Source organism: Salarias fasciatus, chromosome 19 (genome assembly GCF_902148845.1).
Source record: "Salarias fasciatus chromosome 19, fSalaFa1.1, whole genome shotgun sequence".
Classification (NCBI taxonomy): Eukaryota; Metazoa; Chordata; class Actinopteri; order Blenniiformes; family Blenniidae; genus Salarias; species Salarias fasciatus.
The window spans coordinates 11326799-11353467 of record NC_043763.1 but is presented as its reverse complement, the minus strand read 5'-3'; the positions used below and the strand labels follow the sequence as shown (position 1 = coordinate 11353467).

General features: G+C 43.6%; 3 protein-coding genes across 3 annotated transcripts; all 3 read right to left on the bottom strand.

The window, feature by feature from the left end:
* Nucleotides 1–3976: 3976 nt before the first annotated feature.
* LOC115406244 (transforming growth factor-beta receptor-associated protein 1-like) lies at nt 3977–8476 on the bottom strand. Its single transcript, XM_030116119.1, has 12 exons — nt 8445–8476; nt 7557–8262; nt 7215–7409; nt 6869–7023; nt 6153–6235; nt 5667–6014; nt 5489–5546; nt 5260–5403; nt 4944–5078; nt 4708–4858; nt 4207–4628; nt 3977–4117 (listed from the first exon to the last, which is right to left on the bottom strand). The coding sequence occupies exons 2-12, from the start codon at nt 8236–8238 to the stop codon at nt 3977–3979; spliced, it is 2514 nt and encodes an 837-aa protein (XP_029971979.1). The 5' UTR covers nt 8239–8262; nt 8445–8476.
* Nucleotides 8477–9691: 1215 nt separating this feature from the next.
* Nucleotides 9692–12894, bottom strand: LOC115406248 (four and a half LIM domains protein 2-like). The gene is made up of 6 exons (XM_030116125.1): nt 12822–12894; nt 12437–12617; nt 12050–12224; nt 10844–11013; nt 10467–10653; nt 9692–10300 (listed from the first exon to the last, which is right to left on the bottom strand). The coding sequence occupies exons 2-6, from the start codon at nt 12596–12598 to the stop codon at nt 10149–10151; spliced, it is 846 nt and encodes a 281-aa protein (XP_029971985.1). The 5' UTR covers nt 12599–12617; nt 12822–12894; the 3' UTR covers nt 9692–10148.
* An 8341-nt stretch (nt 12895–21235) lies between these two features.
* On the bottom strand, nt 21236–25271 carry fut9a (fucosyltransferase 9a). Its single transcript, XM_030116123.1, has 3 exons — nt 25065–25271; nt 23032–23276; nt 21236–22738 (listed from the first exon to the last, which is right to left on the bottom strand). Exon 3 carries the CDS (start codon nt 22728–22730, stop codon nt 21648–21650), a length of 1083 nt encoding a protein of 360 aa, XP_029971983.1. The 5' UTR covers nt 22731–22738; nt 23032–23276; nt 25065–25271; the 3' UTR covers nt 21236–21647.
* Nucleotides 25272–26669: the final 1398 nt, after the last annotated feature.

Genomic DNA, 26669 nt, shown 5'->3' with positions numbered 1-26669 from the left:
TCTTAAAAAACCATCACATTCGCAGACCGTGAACATACTTTCCCTGGCAAACTAGTGTGACCCTGGCATTATTTTGGGATGGCAATGACTTTTTACTAGCATGCCTCTCGTGCGGGTCAAATCAGGCCTTTTCTTGTTGTGGACACGAGCCGTTCAAACACCAACTGGTAGGAGCGACCCGGAGCCTGAGTCTGAGCCTCTGGCCTTAAATGATCTGCTCCATGTCGTTCCTCTGTTCGCTCCTAAATCCCACACTGAAAGTAAGAAAACTCACGAAGAATTAACTTTATAGATCCTAGACTGCTTAATCTTGCCCTTCGTATCAAATCAATGCACTGTTCCATTGAGAAATGAACAGACCTTCAAACAGTGGGAGATTCAACATGAGGAACAAAGAAAGTTTCGTCGAAGAAATAATGTACCGGTCACTCATGTCATGTTCACGTTTCGCCTGTTTCAGGCTCCCTGGTTTCCTCTAGTTGTGTCTGATGGCCGTTCCCTGTCCTGATGTGTTTCACCTGTGCCTGAGTGTGTGATCGTTTTCACCTGGAGGTTTTTTTCTATATATTGGGGCTTTTCTTGTGCATCTTGTTTGATGGTTTGTCTGTGTTTCAGTGAAGGTCGTGTTCTGGTTGTTTCTGTGTTCCTTGTGCTTGAGGCTTTTCTTTGTGTTTGGGTTTTTGGACTTTTGGGGTTTATATCGCTACAGCTGGCTCCACCTTCCCAAGTGCTTCTAATGAAGAAAGCTCCTCTCACTTCAATTCACTAATTTGCCAGTTGGAAAATGTGGACTTGATCCATTATCATATTTCCCCATAAATTGCTACGTTTTTACATTTAGGAGTTGCATTAAAAGAAAAAGTTCAGTTCGGTTTTTCATTCAAAACAGCCTAAATGATCACTTTACTGGCAGCTATTACACTGGTTGCTACAAACTCTACTAAGCCTCAAAATACTGAGAAATATTTTCATTTTTTAGTTTTTTTTTTTTTTAACAAAGCATCATTCCAGATAAAGCTGCACAACAGTGCCTCATTGTTTAGAACTAAACTAATCCTGTTCTATTCTTCATTTTCAAGGCAGCGGTGATGGAGTTATTACAGCGTGGACCTTAATAAGCCCCCAAACAGTCAATTTGTCCCTTTTTTAAAACGCTCACTCTCAGTCCAAAACAAACTTTGCTAACATGCACAGTTACATCCTGCAGTCCAGACGGCAAACTATTTTCCCTTTAAATTTAGAAAAGCACAAGAAGAAAATGTTCTTGTTTTCCATCCTCATGCTGCTTTTGTGGCCACGTGAGATATTTATAATGGGAGACCAACGTCTGGATACCACCGTACTTTCCTCTATAACCGTTGTGCATCCAGTCCGATTCCCTTATACGACTGAAATAGCTCTCCGGTCGGCACCCTGGTTGACCTGCAGTGACCCAGGCTCCCAGCCAGCACAACATGAAACATCACACTGGCATTAATGATCTCTTCTCATTCTCACTGATGCGTCACAGAATGCGCTTAAGCCCATCAAAATTCACCCAGCAGTGCAGATGAAAGCATATTTATCTTTGTGTCTGTGTATTTTTAACTTTAGGTTACTTATTGGCTGAAGGCAACCATCAAAGGTGAGGGAAAAAAAAAAAAAGTTTGAGGTGCGACGTAACCTCGGGTGTTAAAAAACAACATTACTGCTCCCCGAGGATGTCCGTGAGAAGGAAGGAGTGGACATGATCTGGGCGCCCGGTCCACCCAGTGGTCACCGGTCACGGGGCACGGCCCAAACAGCAGCCAGTCAGAGAGCAGCAGGAGCTCCCTTCGGCGCCCTCGCATTTCAAAACAAGCGTTTTCAAAGAGCTCGTGCTTTTCTTTTTTCTCCGTGCATGCGCTCCTATCCGTCAGCGGCCCGTGCCGGAGTGCTGCGGGGTCTTAGCAGCAGATGAAAATTAAATGCCAAGATTATCAAAATTACAGGGAGCAGATACGGGGGAGTGGATGTGGCAATTTTCCTGCAACCACATCAAAACTGCGAGCTGAAAAAAATGGTTTTTCTAGGTTTTGTGAGTCCGTTTACTGTTATGACTCAGAGGTTAAATTTAGCCACAAAAAGTGACAAGTTTCAACTTAGAGCTTAAGACAGGAGTGTTCTTTGTGGAGCCCTTAATCCCAGCTACTGCCTGAAAAAATGCCTCAAAAGACCCACCGAGTGAACACAGCTCCGACAACCTGACAGAGAACAATGAAAAACGTCCCCCGAAGCTTCATTAGCAGAGAGAGACAGGAAGTCTTGGCGAGGGAGCCACAAAGAGATAATCCCTCCCAACAGGCTGACTATTGATTCATTATTTAACTACACTTCAATTAGTTCCTCATCCAGAGCCAAAGCCATACTTAAGTCCGGCCAAAACCACAAGTTTAATTCGAGCTCATTAAGATGTCTCTTTAGAATAAATACAGCATTATGGTTAGCCTTAATGAAAAGAATGCAGCAGAAATAGACAGCGACAGCGTGAGCGACGTGTCGCAGGTCATACTGGAGGAGCTGAAAGTGAAGGCGGAGCACCTCTCAGTCCTGTCAGGTTGGCTTCGATTGACCTGGAAGAGTCTGAAGACTTATTTGATTGTTTTATGCGCAGGATGAACACAAAGGAACACTCAGTTTTAGAGTCACCAATTAACCTGAAACACATCTCCAGAGTGTGTCAGGACTACCTGGAGGAATCCCACACAACACACATGGAGAACGTACCGACTACTAACAGATGGAAAATAACACCTTTATTTTAAAAATGTATTTATACTTTGTGACTTTTTGAAGTAATTTGATGAAATGTTTGCATGATTCACATATAGTAAATGTGTTATGTCTCAAAAATTAGTTATTCATGCATTTTCCCCACATATGATTCACTCCTGAGTGTCAACGTCCTACAATATCATGTGTAGCTTTAAAAAGGAGACTAACCTGATGCTTTTAAATGCACTGACTGCAGTCGTACTGCATGTTGCTCTGGTTTTGCGCAGTGGATGTCATCATGCATGTTGTCAAAAGGACAAAACACCAGTGAATTTGTTATCATGCAAAGTGTGAAGCATTTTTTCTTGAATCACACAAATTCTGCAAATCCTGCACAAGTTCAGCATCACAGCGAATGTTTTATCATTGTTAGTTTTAAAGAAACAGAAGTTATCAAACATTTTCACACATCCAATCAAAGGTTAATTATACATGTTTAGGTATATTGAAGAATATTTCCACACTTCAGTAGAATCAAGTCATTTGATTTTAGGAAAATTACTTTATAATATGACTGACTCTAAAAGCTTTACTTCCACATCCTGTTTCTGTTTCATTTTGAAGCCTGTCGTTGTGACTTTTATTTCATTGGGGTCATAACTGTGAATTAATGTCTGAGCTGAAAAGGAAAATTCTCTCACGTGCCTCTCAGCCTCTCAGTTGTTGACTTTCTATTCCCAGCTCATTGCAGACAAATATACACTGTGGAAACCACGATGGCAGAGACGTATATATGCAGCCGTGGAGGACGGACTTATTCCGTCCGCTCATCAGAATGACCACACTTGGTTTTCTTGTAAAACGCCACAGTCTGATCAGTGAATATATATCAGTGTCCTCCACAACTGGCTTTATAGCTATTGCAGTCCACTGTGCTTTTTAGGAAGTGGCTCCAGACACTACGCCCTGAAAAACTGCACTCTTTGCTCTCTTGCATTCTGAAACCGGTTATTTGCACAATATATTTTCTTTTATCTAATTAGAGAACATGTCTGTTCCACAGTCCATGAATTGAATCCTTGTAGGCTTAGCCCCGATGACACAGTCTAATCTGGCGAAATGATCGGTTGGGAAAAGAGACGCTTAACTAGCTAGAAATGAGTGTGGCTCTCAAGAGTGTAAAGACACACATTTTCACAAAAAAGCAACAACAGACGGGTACTTTGGCGTATTGATATCTTTATTACGCAGAGCAGCCGGTGCAAGTGACATGAATCAGCTCTCCTTGCAGGTTGCAGGAAAACTGGGGCTCTGCAAGTTCTCTTTGACAGACCCTGCACTTCTGCTCTTTCAGCACTCTGAACATTGTTTTTGAGGCCTGGAGCTGCGGACCAGAGAACAAAACAGGAGGCACGATTACACGCAATGTTCACTGCAGTGAAACATTTTTTTTAAATATGCTATAGCGCTCACCCAAATGGCTTTGTGCCTCAAGAGCTCCGCCTGGGACAAGGCCCTCTGCAGCCTCACCGTCTGCCTCTGGTGAAAGACTCGCCGGTAGGATCCGACTAAAAACTGGGAGACCAGCTGAACGGACCAGGTTTCAGGAAGCAGCTGGATCACAGTCTCCACTGAGAAGGCCTGAGGGTGACTGTTGAGCAGATCCACGGCAGCACTTATGAGATCCTGGGAGCTCAGGTAGACCTGGAGCAGGCTGAGGAGCAAGACCTCCTTGGACTTGAAGTCCCGGCCCCGGGCAGCCCTGCAGCAGTACAGCTCTGCTGCTCGGAGGTCTTTCTCCAGATGCACGAGGGTCTGAAGGGCCTGCAAGTGTTCACCTCTCCTACCAAGGAGAATGGCCTTCTCAGTGTGCAGGGTTGTTGATTTTACACTCTCTGTAATCAGAAAAGAAAATACATTTTGCTGTCTTTCTTTTACTGATAGTACTAATTATCTCATGAAGCAGCCACACACCATACACAACAGAGATGTTATAGAATTTGGATTCCCACAGCAGCTGCTGCAGCTTCCCTCTGGTCTCTCTCACATCTGACTGTTCTTCCTCCTCCTGTCTCAGAGCTTGAGTAACATATGCCAGGGCCAAGCGGTTGTGATAGCTCTCCTCCTGAGGACAGATTACATTAATTATGTCTCCGTGCATTGGATAAAGGAGCCAGAGAATTAGATTAGGTAGCCGCTGCTGCACACACCTCATTGTTAAGATCATTGATTAGGAATTCAAGATACAAAAGCAGAGCCAGGGGATACTTGTGCAGGAGAGTGAGGACGTCGTTTGCGTCAAATAGGTCATCTGGCGGACGCCTGGTGAAAATCTGCACCCCTGTCTTTGTCAAATAAGGCAAGATTGTTAAATTGAATGAGTGAATAGTTAAATGAATGGGTTATTTTCATCAGTCTAGGAAATAGCATGTCAACATGATTTGATCTGAGACACACATTGTACAACTCTGCCCTCTGCAGTTTAGCTGAGAGCATAGAAAATGGAAAAAAAAAAGAAAACCTCACCTCCTGGTTTTGTTGCAGAGTCCAGTCTGCAAATGCCCACACAATATCTGGGCTTTTCAGCTCACTGAGTGTTTTCACTATGTGCCCATACACATCTGAGCATGCAGGATCTCTGTGGAGGTCTTCCGTTATCTTCACCCAGGTCTGGAAGAATATAACAACATAACTCACACTACTTCCCACATGCAGTGTGCATTAATTTTATTGTTGTGTTTAGATGAAATTTTACCTTTATTGCTTCAGTTTCCATTCCATGGCTTTTATAGAGGCAGCCTAAAGCAAACAACCTGGAAATCAGAGATCATAAACCTTTAGACACTGTGGGAATTATCCTCACATTAAGATGAAGCAAAGTGTTGCTATTTCAGACGTGTGGCTGAAAGTCTTGAGCCATCTTGATTCTTCACCTGTTGTTTTGCTCAAGCACAGGGACGCAGTGGTCCAGGCTGCACTCATTAGGAAGAGCCACAAGCTGCTGCAGATTTTCCGTGTCCTCCAGTATGACATATAACCTCAGGAGGGCGCTGTCCACCTCCTCACTGCACCTCAGGCCTTGCTCGGTCCCCCTGACCGCCCTGAGCAGATCTCCCAGGAATTCCAGGTAATGATGAAATGTGTTCCTGTCCTCCTGCCAGAGCACCTGGAGGTCCCTGCTCTTGTTTCCTTGATCAAGGCCAGATTGAAAGTCCTGGGCGAGACACAGCTGCACGTCGGGGTAGAGATGGATGATTTCTCTGGGGTCCAGCTCTCCTTTGCTGTTCAAATAGGAAATTAGTATTGATTTGTGTTACTCGTCAGTGTGATATCACCAGAAAATGGACACTCCACATGCCCGTAGCGTTTTGTTTTATTTAGAGTTTTGAGTGTCGTGATAATGAGGTTTTTACTCTCACATGAACAGATCTCTGGCATCTGAAAAGCCCTCCTGGTAAAAATGAGCAAATCCAGCCAGGCAAGTGATGGCCTTCTGCAACTCCTGCCAGTTAAATTCAAAAAACAAATAAATAAATAAATAATAAGCCCTTTCAGAAGCAGGCACACATTGCATGAACATACTTTATGCATTAATATGTGGACTAAAAAATAAGTGAGGCAGAAGACTTTGTGAGTATCTGGTGGAGAGCAGCTCACAGGGAAACAAATCACGGCGAATGATAATTGATCCGCGTGTTAATTCTAACAGGGAACACCTTTAACCTGTAATGTGAGATGTGGTGCAGATTACTCTAAATGTCAGACACCATCTGCTCCCCTCGGTTGCGTTTGTTCAGCCGGAGCACACCTACAACAAACTCACATTAATGTCATCAGTCTGCAGCCTGACGTCTTTAGACAATCTGGTCCGCAGCGATGGAATATTAAAATCGGAGGCTATGATGCCATGCCAGCTGGGTTTATGATGCATGCATGTTATCTACGCATCAGTGCTACTTGTGACTTTATAAAGTACTGGAATGACAGCAGCGTTGTGTGCTGCCCTGCAGGAGCAAACAGTAGTCAAACTGCAAAAGGAGAAAAATAATGAAAAAGAAGTGAAGTCACACAAACAGCCACATTTCAAAGCAGGGACACTTTGTGCCCCGCTGTGTGTCTATAAGTCACATTTCACCTTGTGTGAATCCAGTGGTCGATGACTTTGAACTCCCTCCAGCAGCAACAAGGCCTCCTCAAACCTCTCATGTCCTGCGAGAGCCTGGATCTGCTCCCTGAACGGCACCATGCTCAGGCTGAAAATGTCTCTCTCTGTGAACACCAGCGCACCATCTGAGGGGAGATTTGTTTTTTTTTTTTTTAAGAAACACTCCGTGCGTGGGAACGGCAGGAGCAAAGAATGAATGATTGAACAAGTGCAAACGGAGAGCAACACGGCAGCATCTTCGAAAAAAATAAAACACAGCTGAGGTTTTGGCATATTTTCAGTCTACAATCTGCGGTGAATTGATGTGTCGGTTTACCTGATGTGGAAAGAAGCCCCTTTGCTTCATTGAGACTCACAGTCTGTTTGCACTGCTGATCTAACATGCTGTAGACAGACAACGTTTGGGGCTGCAGGGTTAGTATGTAAGGGAAACATACTCTGGCTGCCAGCACCTCCTGGGGCCACTGCAGGGGAGGGCGCTGGCATATCCCTGTCTTCATCACAAACATGCCTGAAGGGACGAGGGCGGAGAAGTAATATGTTGGTAAAACAAACAGCCTCGGGCTGCATGGATCTGTGTGTGATCTGATATCAGATGCATTTCTGCTGTATGCATACATGACATCTGCACCAGGCAGGCCGTTACAGTTGCTCTCACCTAAATATTCAGGCCCGTTCAGGAGGAACTCGCCTGGCCCCACCGAGGCGACCACAACGTGCTGCCTGCTGTGATCGTGAGGGAAAAGCTCCTCGCTGCTCCCGCTCTGAGTGTCACAGAGGAGATACCTGTCGCTAGTGGCAACGCACAGGCTCGCTCCATCCACCGCCAAGGCCACTGGATCTTGCTGCATAGGGATTTCTTTGACGACCTCCCACCGGTCCACTCCCACCGCGTGGATCCGGATCACCTTCCGGCGGCTGGATGACGTCACCATCTCCACACTTCCTGTCCGCGCTGACGAGTCGCACACCTCGAACAAAGACACGTGCTGGATCTTCTTCAGAGCTGACACCGGCTCCAAGGAGAACATGTTGAGGGCGCTGATGCTGCGGTCCCACAGGATCAGCAGATGGTTGAAAACTGGGACTGTCCTCAGCTGGGCGACGGGGTTGCTTGAGCCCAGTTTCCTTGCCCTACCTTCTCTGAGTCCGCTTGAACCGAGACTCAGGTCTCCGTTCGTGTCACCGGTGGTGATGAAGTGCTGGACTGATGCGTCTCTCGTCCCCACGTACACATTTCGGTCGTAGCACTCGACGCAGTGAATGCCGGATTTGCCCTTTTCTTTTGATGCCGCTTGCTTTTCGTACACATGTGACAGTCTGAAGGCTCTAAAAGCCATTGTGCAAGTTTATGGATGATGGTTCTGAAAAGATTAAAGAGGCAAATGCAGCTGAAGTCAAGCAATAACTCACCAGCAAGCAGAGTGGAAAATAATTCTTTAATACTAAATCTTTTTACTGTGAAAAACCGGCATGAAATATATATCTGCTCAAATCAAAGCTGCTGCTATTCTTCAGTGAAATATATAAAATCAGACACCCCTACCTCTCTGCTGTTCAGTCTCCCTCTAATTCCTCCACAAGTTTATGTACTATAAAGTACTTCTGTGTCCCATGTGACTATATCCTGACAGGAAGTCCATGTCAGCGTTTTTACGGCGCTCATCCTGCCATGTGAGGACACTTACACAACTCATCCAGCGCCCTCACCAAGAAAACCAGCTTTTTACAAGCGTCGCTGCAACGTGCGATGGTGAGGAAGACGGATGTTTAGAGGTGGCCGCAGCGGCGGTCATTGGTGTGCTTGGTATGTGGAAAGGCCGAAGTGGTCAGTGGATAATAGACACACAGGAAGCAGTGATGTGCACAACACACTATATATGGCGTGTTTACAAACTGCATGACTTGAGTGTGAAGAGGTCAAGAGGCAACAGTACAGCTGGGGTGTGTGTGTGTGTTTTTTATAGCAATCATAGTCCAATGAATGAATATGCTCTTAAAAAGATCTGCTTTTTGAACCTACCATTACAGTTATAACTGTCACAACTTACTTTTAGACCGTGATAGCAGTTTTTGCTTTTTCAAAAGGCAGCTGAGTTTTTTTTTTTTTTTTTTTTTTTTTTTTTTTAACTCAAGACAAAAAATGCTCAGCACTGAAATTCGAAGTGTCACAGAATAATTGAAGGAAGATACTAAATAATCTGGACCTTCAAGGGATTTATAAACTATCACAAAGAAAAGAAGCTTCAATAAAACAGCTGAGGTAAACTGCCAGCCGTCGGTTGGCAGAGCAGGTCGCGTCCAGATCAGAACTCCAACCTGCTCCCGATGGATGGACTGAGCTCCTTGCATTGCAGCCGTCTTCATTTATGTGTGAAATGGTGAATGCTCCTAACAACGTAACGCCCATTCACCATTCATGTCTCATCTATTCGTTTTTAGGATCCCTCTACCTTTTCCTAAGCTGTGTCTTCTGTCCGGGTGTTTCCAGGTCACCGTGTTGGTTTGTTATGCATCACTGTACCAAGTCGAGCCTTTCGTGCCAGCCTTCTCATGTCTGCAGCTTTGTCAGACATGGCTCATGTTGCTCTCAGGAGGGCTGAGCTAGTTCAGGACGAGGGACGCCTTGTGAGTAAGCACGGGCTGAGTGAAGTGGCAACCATGAAGCGCCGGCTTTTTAGAGCTAACGGTGATAAGAATGAAGAGAGACAGCGGCTCTACAACCGTGTGCATCTATAACGCCTCAAGTAGTTTTACTACTAGATTGTCAGAGAGACACAAGATCAGAAAAAACAGTCTCGAATTGTGTTTATTGCAACAGCTTTTAGAGTTCGAAGCATTTCACATGAAAAACCAGGCAAATCATGCATCATTTATTGTTGCATTAGTATGGCTCTCTTCCATCTAACTATGCAATAAAATCATCAGTATAATGAAGATTAAACCTATTTTAAGCATCAAACATTTTGACGAAATTTATTTGGCAATTGTTTTGACGTGATGTTGTGTATAATGTAATGTAAATAGTGGAAGATTGTGCAGTGAAGTGTAGTTTATGCGTCTTTCTGTGGCAGTGTGTGGAAGAGAAGCCATGGTCATTCACAGCAGCAAAACAAGCTTTTGACATTCAGTTTGTGTATGTACCAGGCATGCTAATAAGGTATTTTTCATCACGGCTCGGCAACATCTGTATGAGACTATGAGCTGTTGTTGTCACTGGGACCAAAGGTGGGATCCTTCCACGAAAAGGTCATTTCTCCCTGCCGCAGTCGGTGCACAGAACGTTGTCGCGCTTGGTGAGGAATCCGCGTCCCACCAGCGATATCGCGCACTGCATGCAGGTGAAGCACTCGCTGTGCCACTGGCGCTCCTCAAAGGAGATGTACTTGGCCCCGGCCAGACCTGCAGAACAACAAAGATTTCCTTATTTTCATGCTGCAAAGGTTAATGAAAAACCTGTCCATTCTCTACCTGAAGGTTCCTATGTAAGTGTAAGTGAGGGTTTTAAATACAAGAAGAACAGCCTGGTGTCGGAGTGAATGAAACATAAACACAGCTTGTGACTCACTAGTAATAGCCTTGGTGCAGCCCACACACTTCTTTGCATACAGGTTGCTGAAGCATTCGAGGCAGTACGGGTAATCTTCCCGAGAGGTGAATCGCTGGCCTGACAGCTGCTTCCTGCAGCCAATGCAGAGGAAACACTCCCGGTGCCAGGGCTTCTCCTGGTAGGTGACTCCACCTGTGGTTATAGCCTTGAAAATATCACAAATCCGTGTCAGAGAAAAAAAGAAAAAAAAAGAAAAAGAGACTGCCGAAACTCTCACAATGTCATTCTCTCAGCGTTTTGTCAGTTGACTTTGCAGCCTCAAGGTAAGCAAACCTCCGAGTCAGGAGATTTACCGCATCAGTCGATACACGTGAGGCGCTCAGCTGTAACCCTACCTTCTTACAGGCGCAGCACTGGTATGCAAACTGCTTCTCGAAGCAGGGCACACAAAAGTAACCGGCGTCTTTAGGGATGAAGGACTTGGTTCCTATTGGCTGCTGGCAGCGGTGGCAAAGGAAGCAGGTCTCATGCCAGCTGTTCCCCTTGTATTCCATTTTACGAGAACCTGGCACACAGGAGGAGAACAGCTCCGTCAGCATATGGTACCTCCATGACAGAAACTCCCTGCAGCTGAAAATAGCCCTGCTTTCTCTGTTGGAAAGAGACTGTCTCATCTATGTATTCTTTGTAAAACATTTGGGAATAATAGAAACAATGTAAGGTTTTGTTTGTTGTGTTACATGTGATAAAACTTGTAACAATGTATGCAAATGTTATTGTACCTAAATTTGCATTGGGTGTGTATTTTCCTTTCTTTTTTTTTTCCAGTGTAGATAATTTAGATTTTAACATATCTCTTTATCTTAATGTCACTTCAGCACAGCACAGTGTCAGAGTTCACAGAGTTACACGGTTAAATAGATGTAATCTCATCCCAAAAGGAAACGTACAAAACAGAAGGATTCAAATCTGACTCCACGACTCTGTGGCTTCATAATAAACTGAATTTTCAATTGTCATCTAAAAGGTTAGGAAACTATACAGCTTTAAGTATATGACCCTTATAGTCATACCTTGCAAAAAATAATTCTTGAATAATTCATAAAGTGTTAATTTTTTCCCATATACATGTGAATGTTTTAGTTTTAGAAAGTGTTTTGTTGTGATTTTTATTGAGTTAATCTCTGAATTTGGAAAGTCCAAAGCAGCTAACAGATGGTGCAATAATTTATATGAAAAAATACTCAATACTACTTCTTAATTATTGTAAGTAATATGATTTTCACTTAGATTTAGTTCAGTCATTTGTAGTTACCAAACACATAAATTTAATATGTTCTTTTTTTTAATTATAAAACAACAATCTGAACTGCTAACAGACTCATTTTGGAATAATTAAGCTGTACAACGCTGTCTGCTCTCACAAACTCACCTGAATGTTAATATTGTTTCGCGAGCAGTAAAGTAGCTGTGGCTCTAATACTGATATCTTCACTATTTTCTGCTCAGTTCTGGTTAAAGTTGGTTCTAAATGATTTATAACATCAATCATTGACCTATTTACAATTGTGCTCCATGATATCTAGGTATCTTCGTGATACCTGGCATGACGGTTTTCTTGCAGGTGTTGCACTTGGACGAGTAGTCATTGGCGTGGCACTCGGTGCACAGCAGCAAATCATCCTTGGCGGCGAAGGCCTTCTCCACCAGAGAGCGGCTGCACTTTGAACATTTGAAGCACTGCTCATGCCAGTGGCGGTCCTTGTAGGACAGGTCCTGTGCATATTTAACATGGCATTTAAAAGATTTCTTTAACTTCAAGCATCCATGGAAAATTTATATGTGTTCGAAAAGAAAAAAAAAAAAAACTTCAAGAGAAACTGTAAGACAGACTAGATCTCACTGGAAATACACGAGTAGATAATTTAAATTCACATTACTGACATGGGAGTCGTTATTCTCAGATCAGTGCTCGTTGTTCTACTTACCTTGCAGTTAGAGCCAATCGGTAAAGAGCAACCCTCACAACAGTTCGCAAACAGGTTCTCATAGCACTTAGTGCAGTACTGTGTGTCCTCTTTCATTATGTACTTCTTCCCCAGCAGGGAGTCTTTGCAGTAATGGCAGTCGAAGCGCTCGGGCATAGACATCGCGGTCTGCTCTTCTTAGCTGTGGGTCAAAAGAGAAGCAGGAAAGCTGGACAATAAGAAGGAACAGGTAAGACTGAAAGTGCTCAGTAATAGTCCAGACAATTTCTTCTCCCTTCTCAACAAGCAAGTACAGAGGAAGCCAAGCAATTTTCTCCTTCTTTGAAAGAAGGAAAAAAAAAAAGAAAGACGTGGAAAAGCAGTGTTGTGTTCATGAAGTCTGTACCTCAGTTGATACAGGCTGAGGCTGAATGCAGGGACTGTGGAGGCTGAGCGGCGGACACGGGGATGAAAAAGGGGTCAGGCAGGATTATGGGGGTGTCCGCTCGGGGGGCTCTTCTATAAATACAGGGTCTCTTATTAGCGGTAATCTCTGGGGAGAATGGACATGCTCGCCGACATCATTCTGAACCTTTTAAGGGAGCTGACGCTGCACGGATCACCAGCCCATTGAACGGATTTAATCGACGTTGCTTCATCCAAAAATACTGGAAACCACTGCAACTCGGCAAGAAGAACATGACTGTTGGGGGAAATTGAAGTCAGAGACAAATTGTTAATTACCTAAATCTGATAAAAGGTTAGATTTCATCTTAATCTTGTCCTGACAGTGTCGGGTTTGGTCATTAGCACCATAGCGGGGATAGTTTGGCCAGTTCGATGTCGTGATGAGTTCTGGACACACTTGTGGCCTCTGTCAGTTCCTGCTACACACACAAGCAGTTGCAGATGGTTTATGAGAGGTAGGTGCCAGCAGCTTTGTGGTTGCCAGGTACTGAACTATATTGCCAGGACCTCTCAGTGGCTATTGAGAGGGCCTTGGCAGCACTTCAGAAGGGAGACGCTGCAGGCCTGTGGATGTTCAATCCATCCTCAGCGAAACGAAAGAGGAGGAGCAGAAATGACAATTTAAGCGATGGCCATCTTGCTAATAGCCATCCTCTTGTAGCCGCATTTAAAACTCATTGTTGAGCAACAAAAGCGGACAGAAGCTGCGGAGCTATTTCCAGACTCCCACTTTGTTTGCTTCCATCATCCACAGGTCTGTCTCTCTCTCTCCCACCTGATTAAATATTCAAATTCACCCACATATTTGACTGACAGTCAGCTAATTACATTTGAATTTTGAACCATGTGGTCCTATCAATTTTCCAAAAGGATCAGGGGGACTATCATCTTCATAAAAATAGCCTGGGAAGACCACCAGCCCAGCCCACGGGCCTAATCCTTCACACACACACACAAACACACACACAGGAAGGTCAGAGAGAGTGATGAGGCAAGGAGGAATGCATCTCTGTGGATGAACTCTCTTCTCCTCCATCTTCTTCACTCAAATAAAGCTCCTTGTACAGCAGTGCATCTCGAATTACACATGTAGTAAATGTAATCCCCCTTTGGGATCAGTCGACGGTGATGGGACGCGGCTCTGCATGCGTCTGTAGGTGGTTTCCACAAAACTCTGAGGGATAATGCAAGGCTGTGTTATTTTTGACCCACACGAAGTGTTACATAAGACCCTCAGCACAAAATAAGTACGTCACACCAGGAATACAAGTGTGGGAAAGTTTCTGTGAAATATTTCTGTTCTCAGATGGAGCCATTCCTCAGCTTCTTCTCAGTTCTGAGTGGGCATATCCGCCGGATTACACCCAGTAATCTGCGACTCCGGATTAAAATTATAACTGTATTGTATCCTCACCCTCGCCGCTAATGTCTAGATGGGCGCCTGTAAATCTCAGTGCCATGCAGACCTCAACTAAACCCAGAACCAACTGTAGGACAAATATAGCCATTGCCTCTCAAAAGCTTCTAATCTTTGTTGCATTGCTGCACGGTATGTCTGTTACCATGTGACATCCAGGCAGAGAGGAGGTGACCTATATTCTCCAGCAAACAAAAACTCTCATCTCTTTGAGTGTGTGGGCATGATATCACAGTCATAAAAAATAAATAAATAAATAAATTGCATGTCAACACGCTGCGCTGTTCACCAGATATTAAAGCAGAGATTACTGCATATTGTTTTTGCACAAAATGAATCCGCTGTTGGGGCTGGCGCGTTCGCGGCGCCGCTATAACTCCGTTGACTTTGATCTGATAGATTACATGTGTTCGTCTTTGTCTCTTGGATTATTAACTTGCACAGCAGCCGGTGCCAACTCTGTTCAGCAGAAACCTTGCTGATCTTGCATATTCCTTTTTGCTGGCTTAATCCTCTGAAGTCAACTAGTCAACAGCTGCCGACAGATTTCGTATGCGGCCTGTCTAGCCTCAATAAATAGGCCTTTCTTTGACCTGGACTCGGGTGTCCTCTTATCTTAATGTATTCAGGCTTTACAATAAGGTGTCAGTCGCTGTTTTTCCCCTCTTAATCAACGGATCTCGGAGAAGAAGAGAAGCATTTACTTTGGTGGTTCCTTTGAGGTGGAGGCTTGTTGGAGGCTGAGACAGATCAACGCCACACAGTTGCATCCCTCTGAAACACAAAGGACTCGATGCACCAAAGCTGACAGCTGGTTGGCATGGCGATGACAGCATAAGTGGGATCCATTAGGTTGAGATGAGGGGCGGCTCTGGTAGTTAATAAGAGGACTCACACAGACCTGTCCCTTAGAGCAGTCTTCTGTGCTCCTCTGTGATGCGGCGAGCTCACTTTCAACGCCGCATTTTCTGCCGAACAGGATAGCCACACAGGGGGTTGCAGGGGGGCGAGGAGATACAATCTACCAAGACTACAGTCTCGCAGAACCTTACACCCCTTCAGGGAGGCCTTGTGAGAGCCGGGCAGCGCCTCCACCAACTCTGTTACCCAGTTCTCACCAGAGTGAGTCATGGTATGAGTGGGTGACGGGACCTGACACGGGGCCAGATACATGATCTCCACGGCCGGAGAGGAGAGAATCTGTCTCCTTGTAGGAATGTGTTCCCCACTAAAATATCCTCATCTTCCATCTCTTGCCTCATAGATTTAGTGGCATTTGCATCTGCTCACATTTCACATGCAGAATTATTCATAAAATATAGAGCGAAGACACTCAGTTGCCATCTTTCATCACTTTACATTCTTACATTTTGGTCGCCAGCAGGAACATTTTGTTCGAGATGATTTTAAAACCATACAGTGGAGTCAGACTCCATATGTGGGTCAGGTTTTAAGCATTGAATATGGATCAAGGTCTGAAGTTGGTCAAAGTTTAGACACCTCTCTACTAGCAGTTTGTCAACAGGTGAAAATAGATCCTAAACAAAGGTGAAAAGTAACAGAAAGTAAATCTTGACCTTGAGTTTCTGGGACAGAAGATGTAAAAATCAGCCTGGTGTGAAGTCAAAATGTTGTATCCTGTCACAGGGATCGACCAAACAGACAGTTTTCAATCACACTGAACACTGACTATAGTTGTAATGTGTGTATATTTTTGTGTATTTCAGCCCTCTCCAAAAAAAAAAGATTCTAGATGCTTTTGTGTGTCAATAAAATTTTACAACAGTACCATTTTTTTCATACAATTATGTATACTTTTGTATAGAATGTGAGTTTTTGTACGATTATTCTATTCCTGAAGGCACAAGTGCAGCAGTAATCAGTTTATTCTTCACACACCTCATTCAGGAACAAATTCAACATTTCAGTCTTCAACTTCCAACAGCAGACTCCACAAAAATGACTTTGTTCCTCAGCAAAACCTCCTAATATACAAACCATGCAGCTTAAAAAAAACTTTTTCAGGATTTGTATGAAATGTAAAAAAAGAAAAAAAAAAGCAGGTACTTTTTTCTGCTTAGCATATTGGTTACTGCTGTAAATCATTACTATCAGTTGCTTGGTGCTGAGCAGGAAGTGAAGATTTTGATTTAACCGTAGAACCAGAGCAGCCTGTACCAGCCACGAATGGAACAAGACGAAAGATGCCAAAACTCTTCAAAGAGTCAAGACAAAGTCCCTCCACATGAAACGCCGGCATAAACAGTCTGTGTTGTGAGCCTAATGTATGCATCATTATCACATTCGAAGAACATTTGCAAATAGCTTTCTGCCGAGTGGTGGGCAGGAAGTGTACAGTAGACTTTTATGACTTTTCTGCAGGAAAAGAGCAGCTTGCAGCAGCCTCAAACGCAGCGCCAGAGTAAAAATACCCTGATTCAAGAAGTGATTACAGGCCAAAGTCCCCCAGAAACGTGTTAAAAAGATCCCCTTTTTTGAATCACACATAGCCTTTTGATCCTCTGCTGCTATAAAAGCCGTGGCGTAGTCCCTGTGAGGTGTGCTGCAGGCTATAGCTTACATCCCTCTAAATGCAGATTGATGACCTGTGTTGCATGTAACCGAGCGCACATTAAATCCGGTGCCGGGGACAATGACCTCCTCTGTGGCACTTTCTTGAGCTACCCAAACATGAAGGACCAATCCCCCCTGAACTTTCAAATTAATCCCCGACTGATATCAATAGATGGTTCGCGCCACTGATCCCGTCAACACACTCCTCTCTCACACTTGGACCTGTGTCGCTCCGCGCGGGGAGGGGCGGACGTGTCCGAGATGCTTCATCTCTGGGTGGTGGAGGAGACGGCCGCAAAATACCAGAGTGCTAGCGAGGATACGGGGTAACTAACAACAGCCGGCGGATCCAGGCGTAACCACCACAACACACTCTCTCCAGCCTCATCAATCTCTTATGAAGGATTTTAGGTTTGCTATTAATACGCCTGCTTGCCTTGCATGGCACAGTTTGGAGGAAAAAAAAAAAAAACAGTAAGGGGGCGATGGCTGTGGAAATTTCATTTAATATACATAGAAAAGCACATGTTAGCCAAATGTGTTTGGACCGTCTTATTCTGTCTGACCTGGAAAATGAAGTTTCACATTCATACAAGAATTGTGTCAAAGTCAGATAAACTCATATTTATACGAGGCTATTAACACCCTCATGTCTGTACAGTAAATTTACAACCAGCAGCTGGTCAGCTTATCTTGGTTTAGTTACTGGAAACAAGACAAACATGTATTTACTTCACGCTTCTTTTAAAATTGCTGTGCTCCTTCAGTGCAGCTTAAACCAACAGAGAGTGATTAGCTGTAATTATATCCTGGATTTATGCTAAGCTAGTCTGGGTTAACCAAACAACTGGCTATGAAAGCATATTCATGATAAGAGCAGCGCAGTTTCACTACTCGTCTCATTGAACGCCTGCACAAACACAATGTTTTCATTCAGGACGGAGGTCCGAGGTCTGCAACTGAACACTTCACAGCCGCGTGCAGCTCTTTAGACCCTATAGATGCTCCCTGGAGCTTTCCCCTGATATTTCAGTGCACTAACTTGCAGAAAGTCTTTCAAAGGGACTTTTATCTTGTTGCTCCAAAAAAACAATGCGGCACTTTGAGGTTTTAGTACATGCATGACATCCGACCATATCGCCTGCCTTTACTTTTCTGACCTCAGCTTTTGTTTTTGGTTTTGCTAAAACTAAATCCGGACAGGTTACTTTTCAACCCAGTCTCAGCTTCTGCAGGACAAGCAACACAGTTAATTGAATACCTAATAGGTACATGCCGTTACAGTACTCTCCTGTTGGTATCTATTCTCGTTTTGAGCTCTACCTGCTGCCAGCCGCAGGTCATTTCAGCGACAACAGTCCAACATCAACATACCAAATATAACCCTTCAGGATAATGTAACAGGGCAAGTGGAAGCTGGCGTACCTCGAGCCGTGCATAGTTGAAAAGACTAATCAGGCCCTTCGTGAAAGACAATACTGAACGACAATAATAAAGTTTTGTTTTGATTTTTCCAAATGTCAGAAGTAGTTAAGCCTGGCAAGTGACAAGACAAACATCGTTTCTTTAGAAACACTGTTAACATAAATCAACATTGTTTTTGGAGGACATTATCACCCTGTAGAGCAAATAGCAAGGGTGTCAAACATCAGGTTTGTGGGCCAAAACCGGCCTTCAAGAGGCTGCAATACGGCGCATGAAATTATAAAACTTGCTCATTGATTTTTTTTTTTTTTAACTTAACACAGCTCTCTTAAGAGTAGTGGACATAATACAACACTGAGACCCAGATCCCTGCCAGGAGTCCAAATCCCCCCCAGGGTGGCGCCAGAGATCACAGGGGGTGTGTGAGGCTTTAAATATAAATGATCAACAAAAACATCTTCAGACCCGGCTTTTATTGGAAAAAAAGAAAAAAAAAGAAATGCTTTATGATTCATTTAGGTTTGCTCATTTGTCAATATATTTATTTTCTTTTTGACACTATCAGACATCTACAGTTAAAACACAACATTTGGCAAAATTCAATGATTTGGCAAAAAACTGATTGACTCAGCGAACTGGCAGAAAACGAGCAGTTGTGAAGAAACCACACTCGTCGATTTCATCCCACTCAGTATACAGTGTTTTTGTGTGTGTGTGTGTGTGTGTGTGTGTGTGTGTGTGTGTGTGTGTGTGTTTTCGTTTAGTAGAAGGACACCTTTAAAAGCAGTGCCAGGCCACACAGTATCCAGAGACATCCTGATTCCCTCTGAGGGGCTGTGACACACTCACAGACTCAGACAGCAGGAGATGGGGCCACGGAGAAGCTCTGAGGCTCCCCCAGTTTGATTTTGTGCAAAAAATAAAAAAAAAAAAGAAAGAGAGAAAAGATGAAAGAGACAGACAACACGTAAAAAAAAAATTAAAAAAAAAAATCTAAAACTTTTGATCCTTAAAGTTGCCAACCACACTTGACAAAAAAAAAGAAGCAGTTTTCATACTTGAGATCAGACTGTACAATATGAAACCATGAGTGGCAGTTTCATGGTTCATCCACAGGACAGGCAGAGGTCTTGGATGACAGTTTCTGTACTCACAATAGCTCCATCTAAGACGGCCACGAGCACAGTGAGTCACACAACGCCACATGAAGAAAAGTGCTATATCTCTGCTGCATTTTGGCACAACTCTTATTTTTTTTTTTCAATTAGGTCATGCCAAGAGGATTACCACCGAATACAAAACGTGTTTTAAATGTAAAATTGCTGTTTGACCAAAAAAAAAAAAAAAAAAAAAAGTTCACCTCACAACACTAAAAGCATTGTCTCCGACGCCGTTCGTCCTTTTCGAGTGTCTCTTCGTTCCGATTCGATTCACAGCCTCATGAAGCACCAGCCGTTACTGACAAAGTTACAGCTAAATCACATTCACTTCCTGACAACACTTGCATGTTATAAAGACGTTTGAACATTAAAAATATATACAACACACGGTTTCTTCTCCCCGTGAATGGAGGGGGGGGCGGCGTCTCTCGGTCCGCTGCACATGCGGGAATGATCTGTGTTAGTGGGCTGGTTCCATCCGACTGGTGCTTCGGTTCACTACAAGGTTTATATACAAGATTTCACTATGGCATCTGGAACCATACTCGATAAGAAAAATAATTAAATCCATTCTAATTTACATTGATGGTCCCGTTGACAGTGGAAAAATATCAAAATGATGACTGAAAACACAAACGTTAATCAAGAAGCCGTCGGCTCGTCTTGCATAAAAATGTTGACATGGTTTTGCACAGTACTCTCATTTAAAAAAAAAAACAAACCATAGACATCATGTCAATAGCTGCTGAGTGCTGTTAAAATGCATTGTTCAGAGGATTAGCTGTGTGAAAGGGATGTGATATCTTATCTACAGATACTGATTTCAGCTTGATCTTGAGTGTTGATTGTAAATTCTTTGAAAAAAAAGAAAAAGAAAAAGATTGAAAAACAAACCTTTCGCATGCTGGCTACCAAACAACACTGAGGTAAAGACAGTTATGGAAATTTTTTTACAGTGGCTGGAAAAATTTCACATCCCTTACATTTTCACAAATGATCACTTTTATCTCAACCCGCTGCCGTGATCAAATCTGCTGGAACACGCTTAAAGAAAGATCAGTGTCGATATCAAAGGTCACATTGTGGGATGATGGTTCAGCACAGAGAGCAAAGCTTCATCTGACGCCTTGTCTGCATTAAGGTTTGTGCTCTTTCTTGGCACAATAGCCACTCAAATTACAACATATTGACAAGTGTAAAGCTCCCATATAGAGTAATAGTTTCTCTGTACCGCACCGATCATCATCCACATGGGATCCAAATGCACTGTGACATGCTACATGTGAGTATGAACAATTCACCACCTGATTAAAAAAATGACAGCCTCCATCTCACATCTGCTGCTGCTGCTGCTGACTACCGGGGTGGTGACCCCCCCACCCCCCTTCTGCCGTCCGCATCTACATGAGACAAAGACCGTCGCTGTCACTGTAAATATGTGAAGTTAGCTTAGATCAGCAGTGCAAATGCAAAAATTACAAAAATATGGAGGAAAAAAATTGACAGCTACATAATTCCAAAAATGCACAATATGTACATGACACTATTGAATTACTTTCACATTTTAGTCCAGTAAACACTGCATAGGTGACTGCATCACTATCACAGATGACATTGTTGTTTTTTCTTTAATCATATAATGCCTCACTGGAATAAATATTACATAAATATTTTCACTTTTATGTCCGCTTCCTTCTGCAGCCAAGAATTTTTCAATGTCCCTTCACGGATAGGGAATATCAAAAAAGGGGAGGGAAAAAAAAAACAACGAAACAAAACCTTGCATCATGAATGTTGCACAGGAACATTCATACAATCAAGCAAGCACACAAATAAAAGTCAAATAAGCATAAAGATAGCAGCAAATGTGTTCACATCAAGCAAATCATGGGTAGCAAAATCCGTTCAAAAAATGTGGTGCAATCAAATTAATCATTAAAAAGAAATACAAAATATTTAATGATCAACGAAAAAGGCAAAGTAAGGCTTTCCAAAGAAAACAGATTTTAAAAAAAGGAAAAAAACAACAAAAATCTGCCTGGACGTCTCAATGGGCCGCTGAGCCAATAGGAAACCACTTCTGGCTGCTCTTGACTGAACAGTAATGAACCTTCATGTCAACCGAAGGACAAAAATCTTAAAGCACTGCCTCAACAACATAACAAGCACTGCATAGCCCTTCAAAGCACTATCCACCCCAGTACCACTTGTCAAGGTTATTGAATGCCTTGTACTCCTTGTGCCTCCGCAGGTAATCACAAGCCAGACACGTGTGCTCTGCCCAGAAATAGGCCTTCTTTACTTTAAAGTGCCGTCGCCACTCAAAGTACCTGAGGTACATTTCCTCGTTCTTGTCCAGGAGCAGCAGGTATTCGGCCAGCTCCTTGGGCGAGGTGAAGTCGTTCACGTGGATGAAGGCGTCCCCCTGGATGAAGTTCTCGTAGTTCTGCCTGGGCGGGCCCAGAACCACTGGCACCGTGCCCACAGACAGCGGGTTGTACAGTTTCTCGGTGATGTAGTCCTTGTGGATGGAGTTCTCGAACGCCAGGTAGAACTTACAGCTGGCTATGGTGGGGAAGTAGTCCTGATCGGAGATGTACTCTCCAAAGGCCTGTCCGTAGGCGTGAACCTCGATGTGTTTGTACAGCTCATTGTAATATTTCACCCGCACGTGGTCCTGGTTCCAGTTGCTTACAATCCAGCAGATCAGCTTGTTCTTGCTGGGTGGCACAAAGTCCTCCTCGCCCTCTGCCGCTACGATGGACCCATAAGGCACTTCAATGTCAGCATCCTGACGGTAATTGAGAGTCAGATTGAACAGGTTCTCTATCCCGGGAAGCTGGGACGAGTGTGATGGCGACTCCAGGTTCATCCATATCCACTTCTGGAACGATGGCCGCTGGAGCGGCGGCAGGTTGGACAGGTCAGTGCCGATGTCTCTGTGATGGATGACAACCCCATCAGACCTGTTGTAGAGATTCCTGTCTGCTGTGATGAAGCAGCCCTCGATGTTAAAAAGGGAGCTGCAGACGCTCAGGTCATAGGTTTGCCCGAACGGCCAAAGCCAGATCAGCACCGTGGTCACGTTTTTATCGCTCTTGGTGGAGAAAATGTTCTTGACCCTGTCTGTGGACACCGTCGACTCTACGGGACCTGATAACCAGCTGGTGGATGGCTTAAAATACATCAAAAACAGAGTCACGAAGCATCCCAGAACGAAGGTACCGAGCAGAAGGGGTCGTAGGATTCTGTGAAAAGGTGTAGATGACATACTCCGTCCTGGAAAGGGCAACCCAAAGAGGAAAGTCATGAACAACACGGTACAGCATCAACACTAATCACCTAATCATGGAAAGGTCTTTCTGATTATCAGCATGTATTAATTACCCCGGATTAGACTGGATCATAAGCTATGTGCATTATTTGTGTCTTTGTCACAGCTGACTTGAAAGTATTTGCAAATGAATTTAGTGTTTCTATTCCCATAAACTTGCAGCTTTACCAAAAACAACTTGGATCATGCTTCAGAAAAACATAATGTGGAGCATCTCAGAGGAGATCACTATACAGACCTGGTGGATTTGACTGAACGTTGAAATCCAAGCAAGAGTCGAGGTTGTGGGAACTGGAGGGAACAGCTTCTACATCGGATCGACGGTTGGATCAATCTTCTCGGTTTTTCAGAGATCATAGAGAAAAAAAAAAGCAGGTCGCAGCTAAGAGACGCTTTCTGGCACTTAAGCTGAATAATAATGACTTTAATGATCTAATGGGGTGTGTTTGATCTTGAGGGTGCAGGTCTTCTTAACGATGCCTCCTTTACGTGAGCAGAGAGAAGGAGAAAAAAAAAATCAATTAGGCTCGAAGAGGGAAAAGAAACAAAACATCACCATAGAAAAAGCATGTCTGCAGGTTATATGAAATCTGCATGCAGCAATAAGCTTTATCTCCACAAACAAATCTGCTCATTAGTGGGGGGAAAACAAACTGAAGACACCACAGTTACTTCAAAAATGGCTTACTAATTATCTGCATTATTTGCAATTTTCCAGTTAAGCATGAACGTGAGCGTCCATCTCTGTATTGAAAGAGAATGCTGCCATCTTAAGGCTGAGGGGAGCAGAAAGGCCCCCTCTGCTTCTTCTGCTCTCTGGGTCCAGATACACCTGCATTTTGCATAAAGAGGCTATAAAGGCAGATTAAAACGCCAAGTGCAAATATAAACCTCGGGAGATGGTTTAGTTTTCAGTGTGCGTTACGAAGCAGATCAGACTCCACAACTCAAGGTTGCTCAGTGCTCTTATCTGCAGAGTGTGATGCACAGGGAACAATGTAAGTCTTTATCCCTTCCATTCCTATCATTGTTTTTGATTATGCTACAGAAATCTGCACCCTGAGGCTAAATAAACCAGGCCAAACGAGCACAGCTCTTTTGTAAAGGCTTGTGGTATCAATACATTTTCATGTAGGCAAATCCTCTTACACAGCTGAACCACACTTTGTGTCAGCTGTAGGGTAAGCTCCCCGCCTCACACACAGGACGCAGCCCATGCAGTTGCTCCATATGTTGACACCATATAGAAAATGAAAACAGTCAGCGCAGAGGTCAGATCTCACCCTGTCAAATATGCAGCGTGCGATGGAAGTAATAGTGTTTCCTGGTGATGCCGCAAAGGTCAAAGTTTAGTATCGCCGAGCGACACGGCTTTCACGGTTTTCATTCTCTCCATGAAATGAGATCACAATGCGTTTCCTCACATTTATTAAAGAAAATCCTGCTGTGTTTTTTGGCAAATGCACAGTGATGTATTTGGGACACGAAAAGAGCACCGCATGGGTGAGTAGTCTGCAGCAGAGCTATGTTTGAAATGACTGGAGAGAAGCAGAGGGAGGGGGGGGGGGGGGGGGGGGAAGACATGCAGCTCCACATTTTTATTTATTCATTTATTTATTTTGGGATCCCCAGCCACCGAGATGCTTCAAATCCCACAAATGAGGCTTTAGTAACAGGTAGGCTAAAGGGTGCAATGGAGGGAAATACATCATGTCTGCTGTGGGTTTCACCACCATTTCACCACGGCTTTAGATTAGGAAGTCCTGCAACACTGACGGATCGCAGGTGAGAATTAATTTCCACGCACCAAAGCACTGAAGGTCATTTTAAAACGTGATGCTCTGGAGGAGCCACTCTTTAAAATGGTTGTCTTTCTGGGTGACACCGCACTGAAGTAGTATAGTGGTGATTCACAGCAATATTTCACTCTACAGCTTCTCTCTCTGCCCAAAAAGAAGAAAATAAAGGAGAGGATGATGGTGAACATATATCACAACACATGTCACATCCATATATGAAAAAAAACCCTCTTCTAGTGATGTCCATTAAAAAATTCTGAAATGCAGCGTGAAACCAAACATCCGGTGGAAAATGGGAAACAAACAAAAAAAACACCTTTCAGGGCATTTTTTATGGTTTCTAATTAGCTGTGGAGGATTTGCCGTTTAAATCAGGTAGCGATGCTGAGCCGTGGCGGGGGGTGCAGGGACAGAGGAAAAAAAAGAAAGAGAGAGAGAGAAAAAAAACACCCATTGCATTTAATTTACTCACCATCTCGACAGGCGTGAGTCAAAATACAGCCGTCTTCTCATTTCCTCCGCGGCTCCTCGCACAGACACCTTGCAACATAGGGGAGATGCGGATGCGTTTGGAATAGAAAATCGAGTCCGTCCGCCGTGTTCGCAGCCAGAGATCCGGCGGAGCCCGCATCCATCGTCTCCATCCGGAGGAGAAAAAAAAATGATGAGACCCTCCGTGTCAACGTGCACCGATTCTTCCCCTCTCTATCTTTACTGCCGCACACGCCGACGCAATAAATGATGGCTGCGCACACACGCATAAACACACATACACACACACTCTTGCGCGCGCACATGCATTCATGCATACACGCACGGACGCGCGCGCAAATTTGGCGGCTACCCCGTCGACCTGCACGCTAAAGCCATGGCTCGGTGCGAGAGGACGCCATGTATGCTCAGGGATGTGATGCGATGTGGAATAATTCCCTGCTGGCTGCCCATGCGCTACCTTGCTGTGTTTACCGTCAATGCAGCTGCAGGCTGTGGCTGAGTGCGCGCGCGCGCGCGCGTGTGAGTGAGTGATGCCGAGGCTCCGCGTGTCACAATTTAATCATCTACTTAAGGTGTTCCATTGGAATAAACAGGTTAATCTTTTTTTTTTTTTTTTTTTTTTTTTTTTTGCTGCGGGTCTCAAAAGTGTTTCACCAAACCACCGGGAAGTTTTTTTTAATCGGGTTTTACAGAGGAATAATACCTTTATAACAAAAAAATAAATAAATAAAATAAAAAATACTCCATGCAAAAGATTTCCACCAACTTTTCATTTCAATAAGATGTTATGTGTCCCCCACGGAAAACTGCTTAAATTGTGCTTAAAATAAAACTACTCAAGTAAAAATACACTGTACTTAATTGCATTGCCAAAAGAAAGCATTTATTCTGCACATTTCTCAGAGAAACAATTTAAAAGAACGGTTCTGAAGACAAGAAGCAGTATGAATCAACTTAGTGGCAAAAAAAAAAAAAAAAGCAGATAAAAAGGTTTGAATTGTTATTCAAACGGTGGGCGTTCTCAGCAGCAACTTTCATCCATCTTTTATACCACTTCATCCAACTCTGGGGAGGCTGAAGCTGACAACAGGGAACAACTGCACCTGAGAAGGTTTTCAATCAAACTATCTAAAATTGAAATCAGAAATCTTAAATTTTCTTTGTTAAAAGAACAAACTTGTCTTCAGAAATATAGATCAAAATGGTTTAAATCTTTTGTTCAAACTGGGCGCACCCAAAAAACAACTGATGATTATAGGTAGGCCAACTCAAAAAATATATTCGTAACATTCCAGAAAATACTATTTATTTAGGCTATAGTACTGTCACTATTTGTAGTCACAGTACTTCCACCTCTGCAAATGGGCCATTTTCACAGCTCCACTACTTCCTGAAATCAACTGTGCACATTCATTTCCTGTCTTGCATTATTGGCCAAAATGATTAATCCAGGTGTGTCTTGTTGCAGCAGTCTAAACCAGACACACCTGGATTAATCAGTTTGGCCAATAATGTAAGACAGGAAATGAATGTGCACAGCTATTTTCAGGAAGTAGTGAAGCTGTGAAAATACCCCATTACC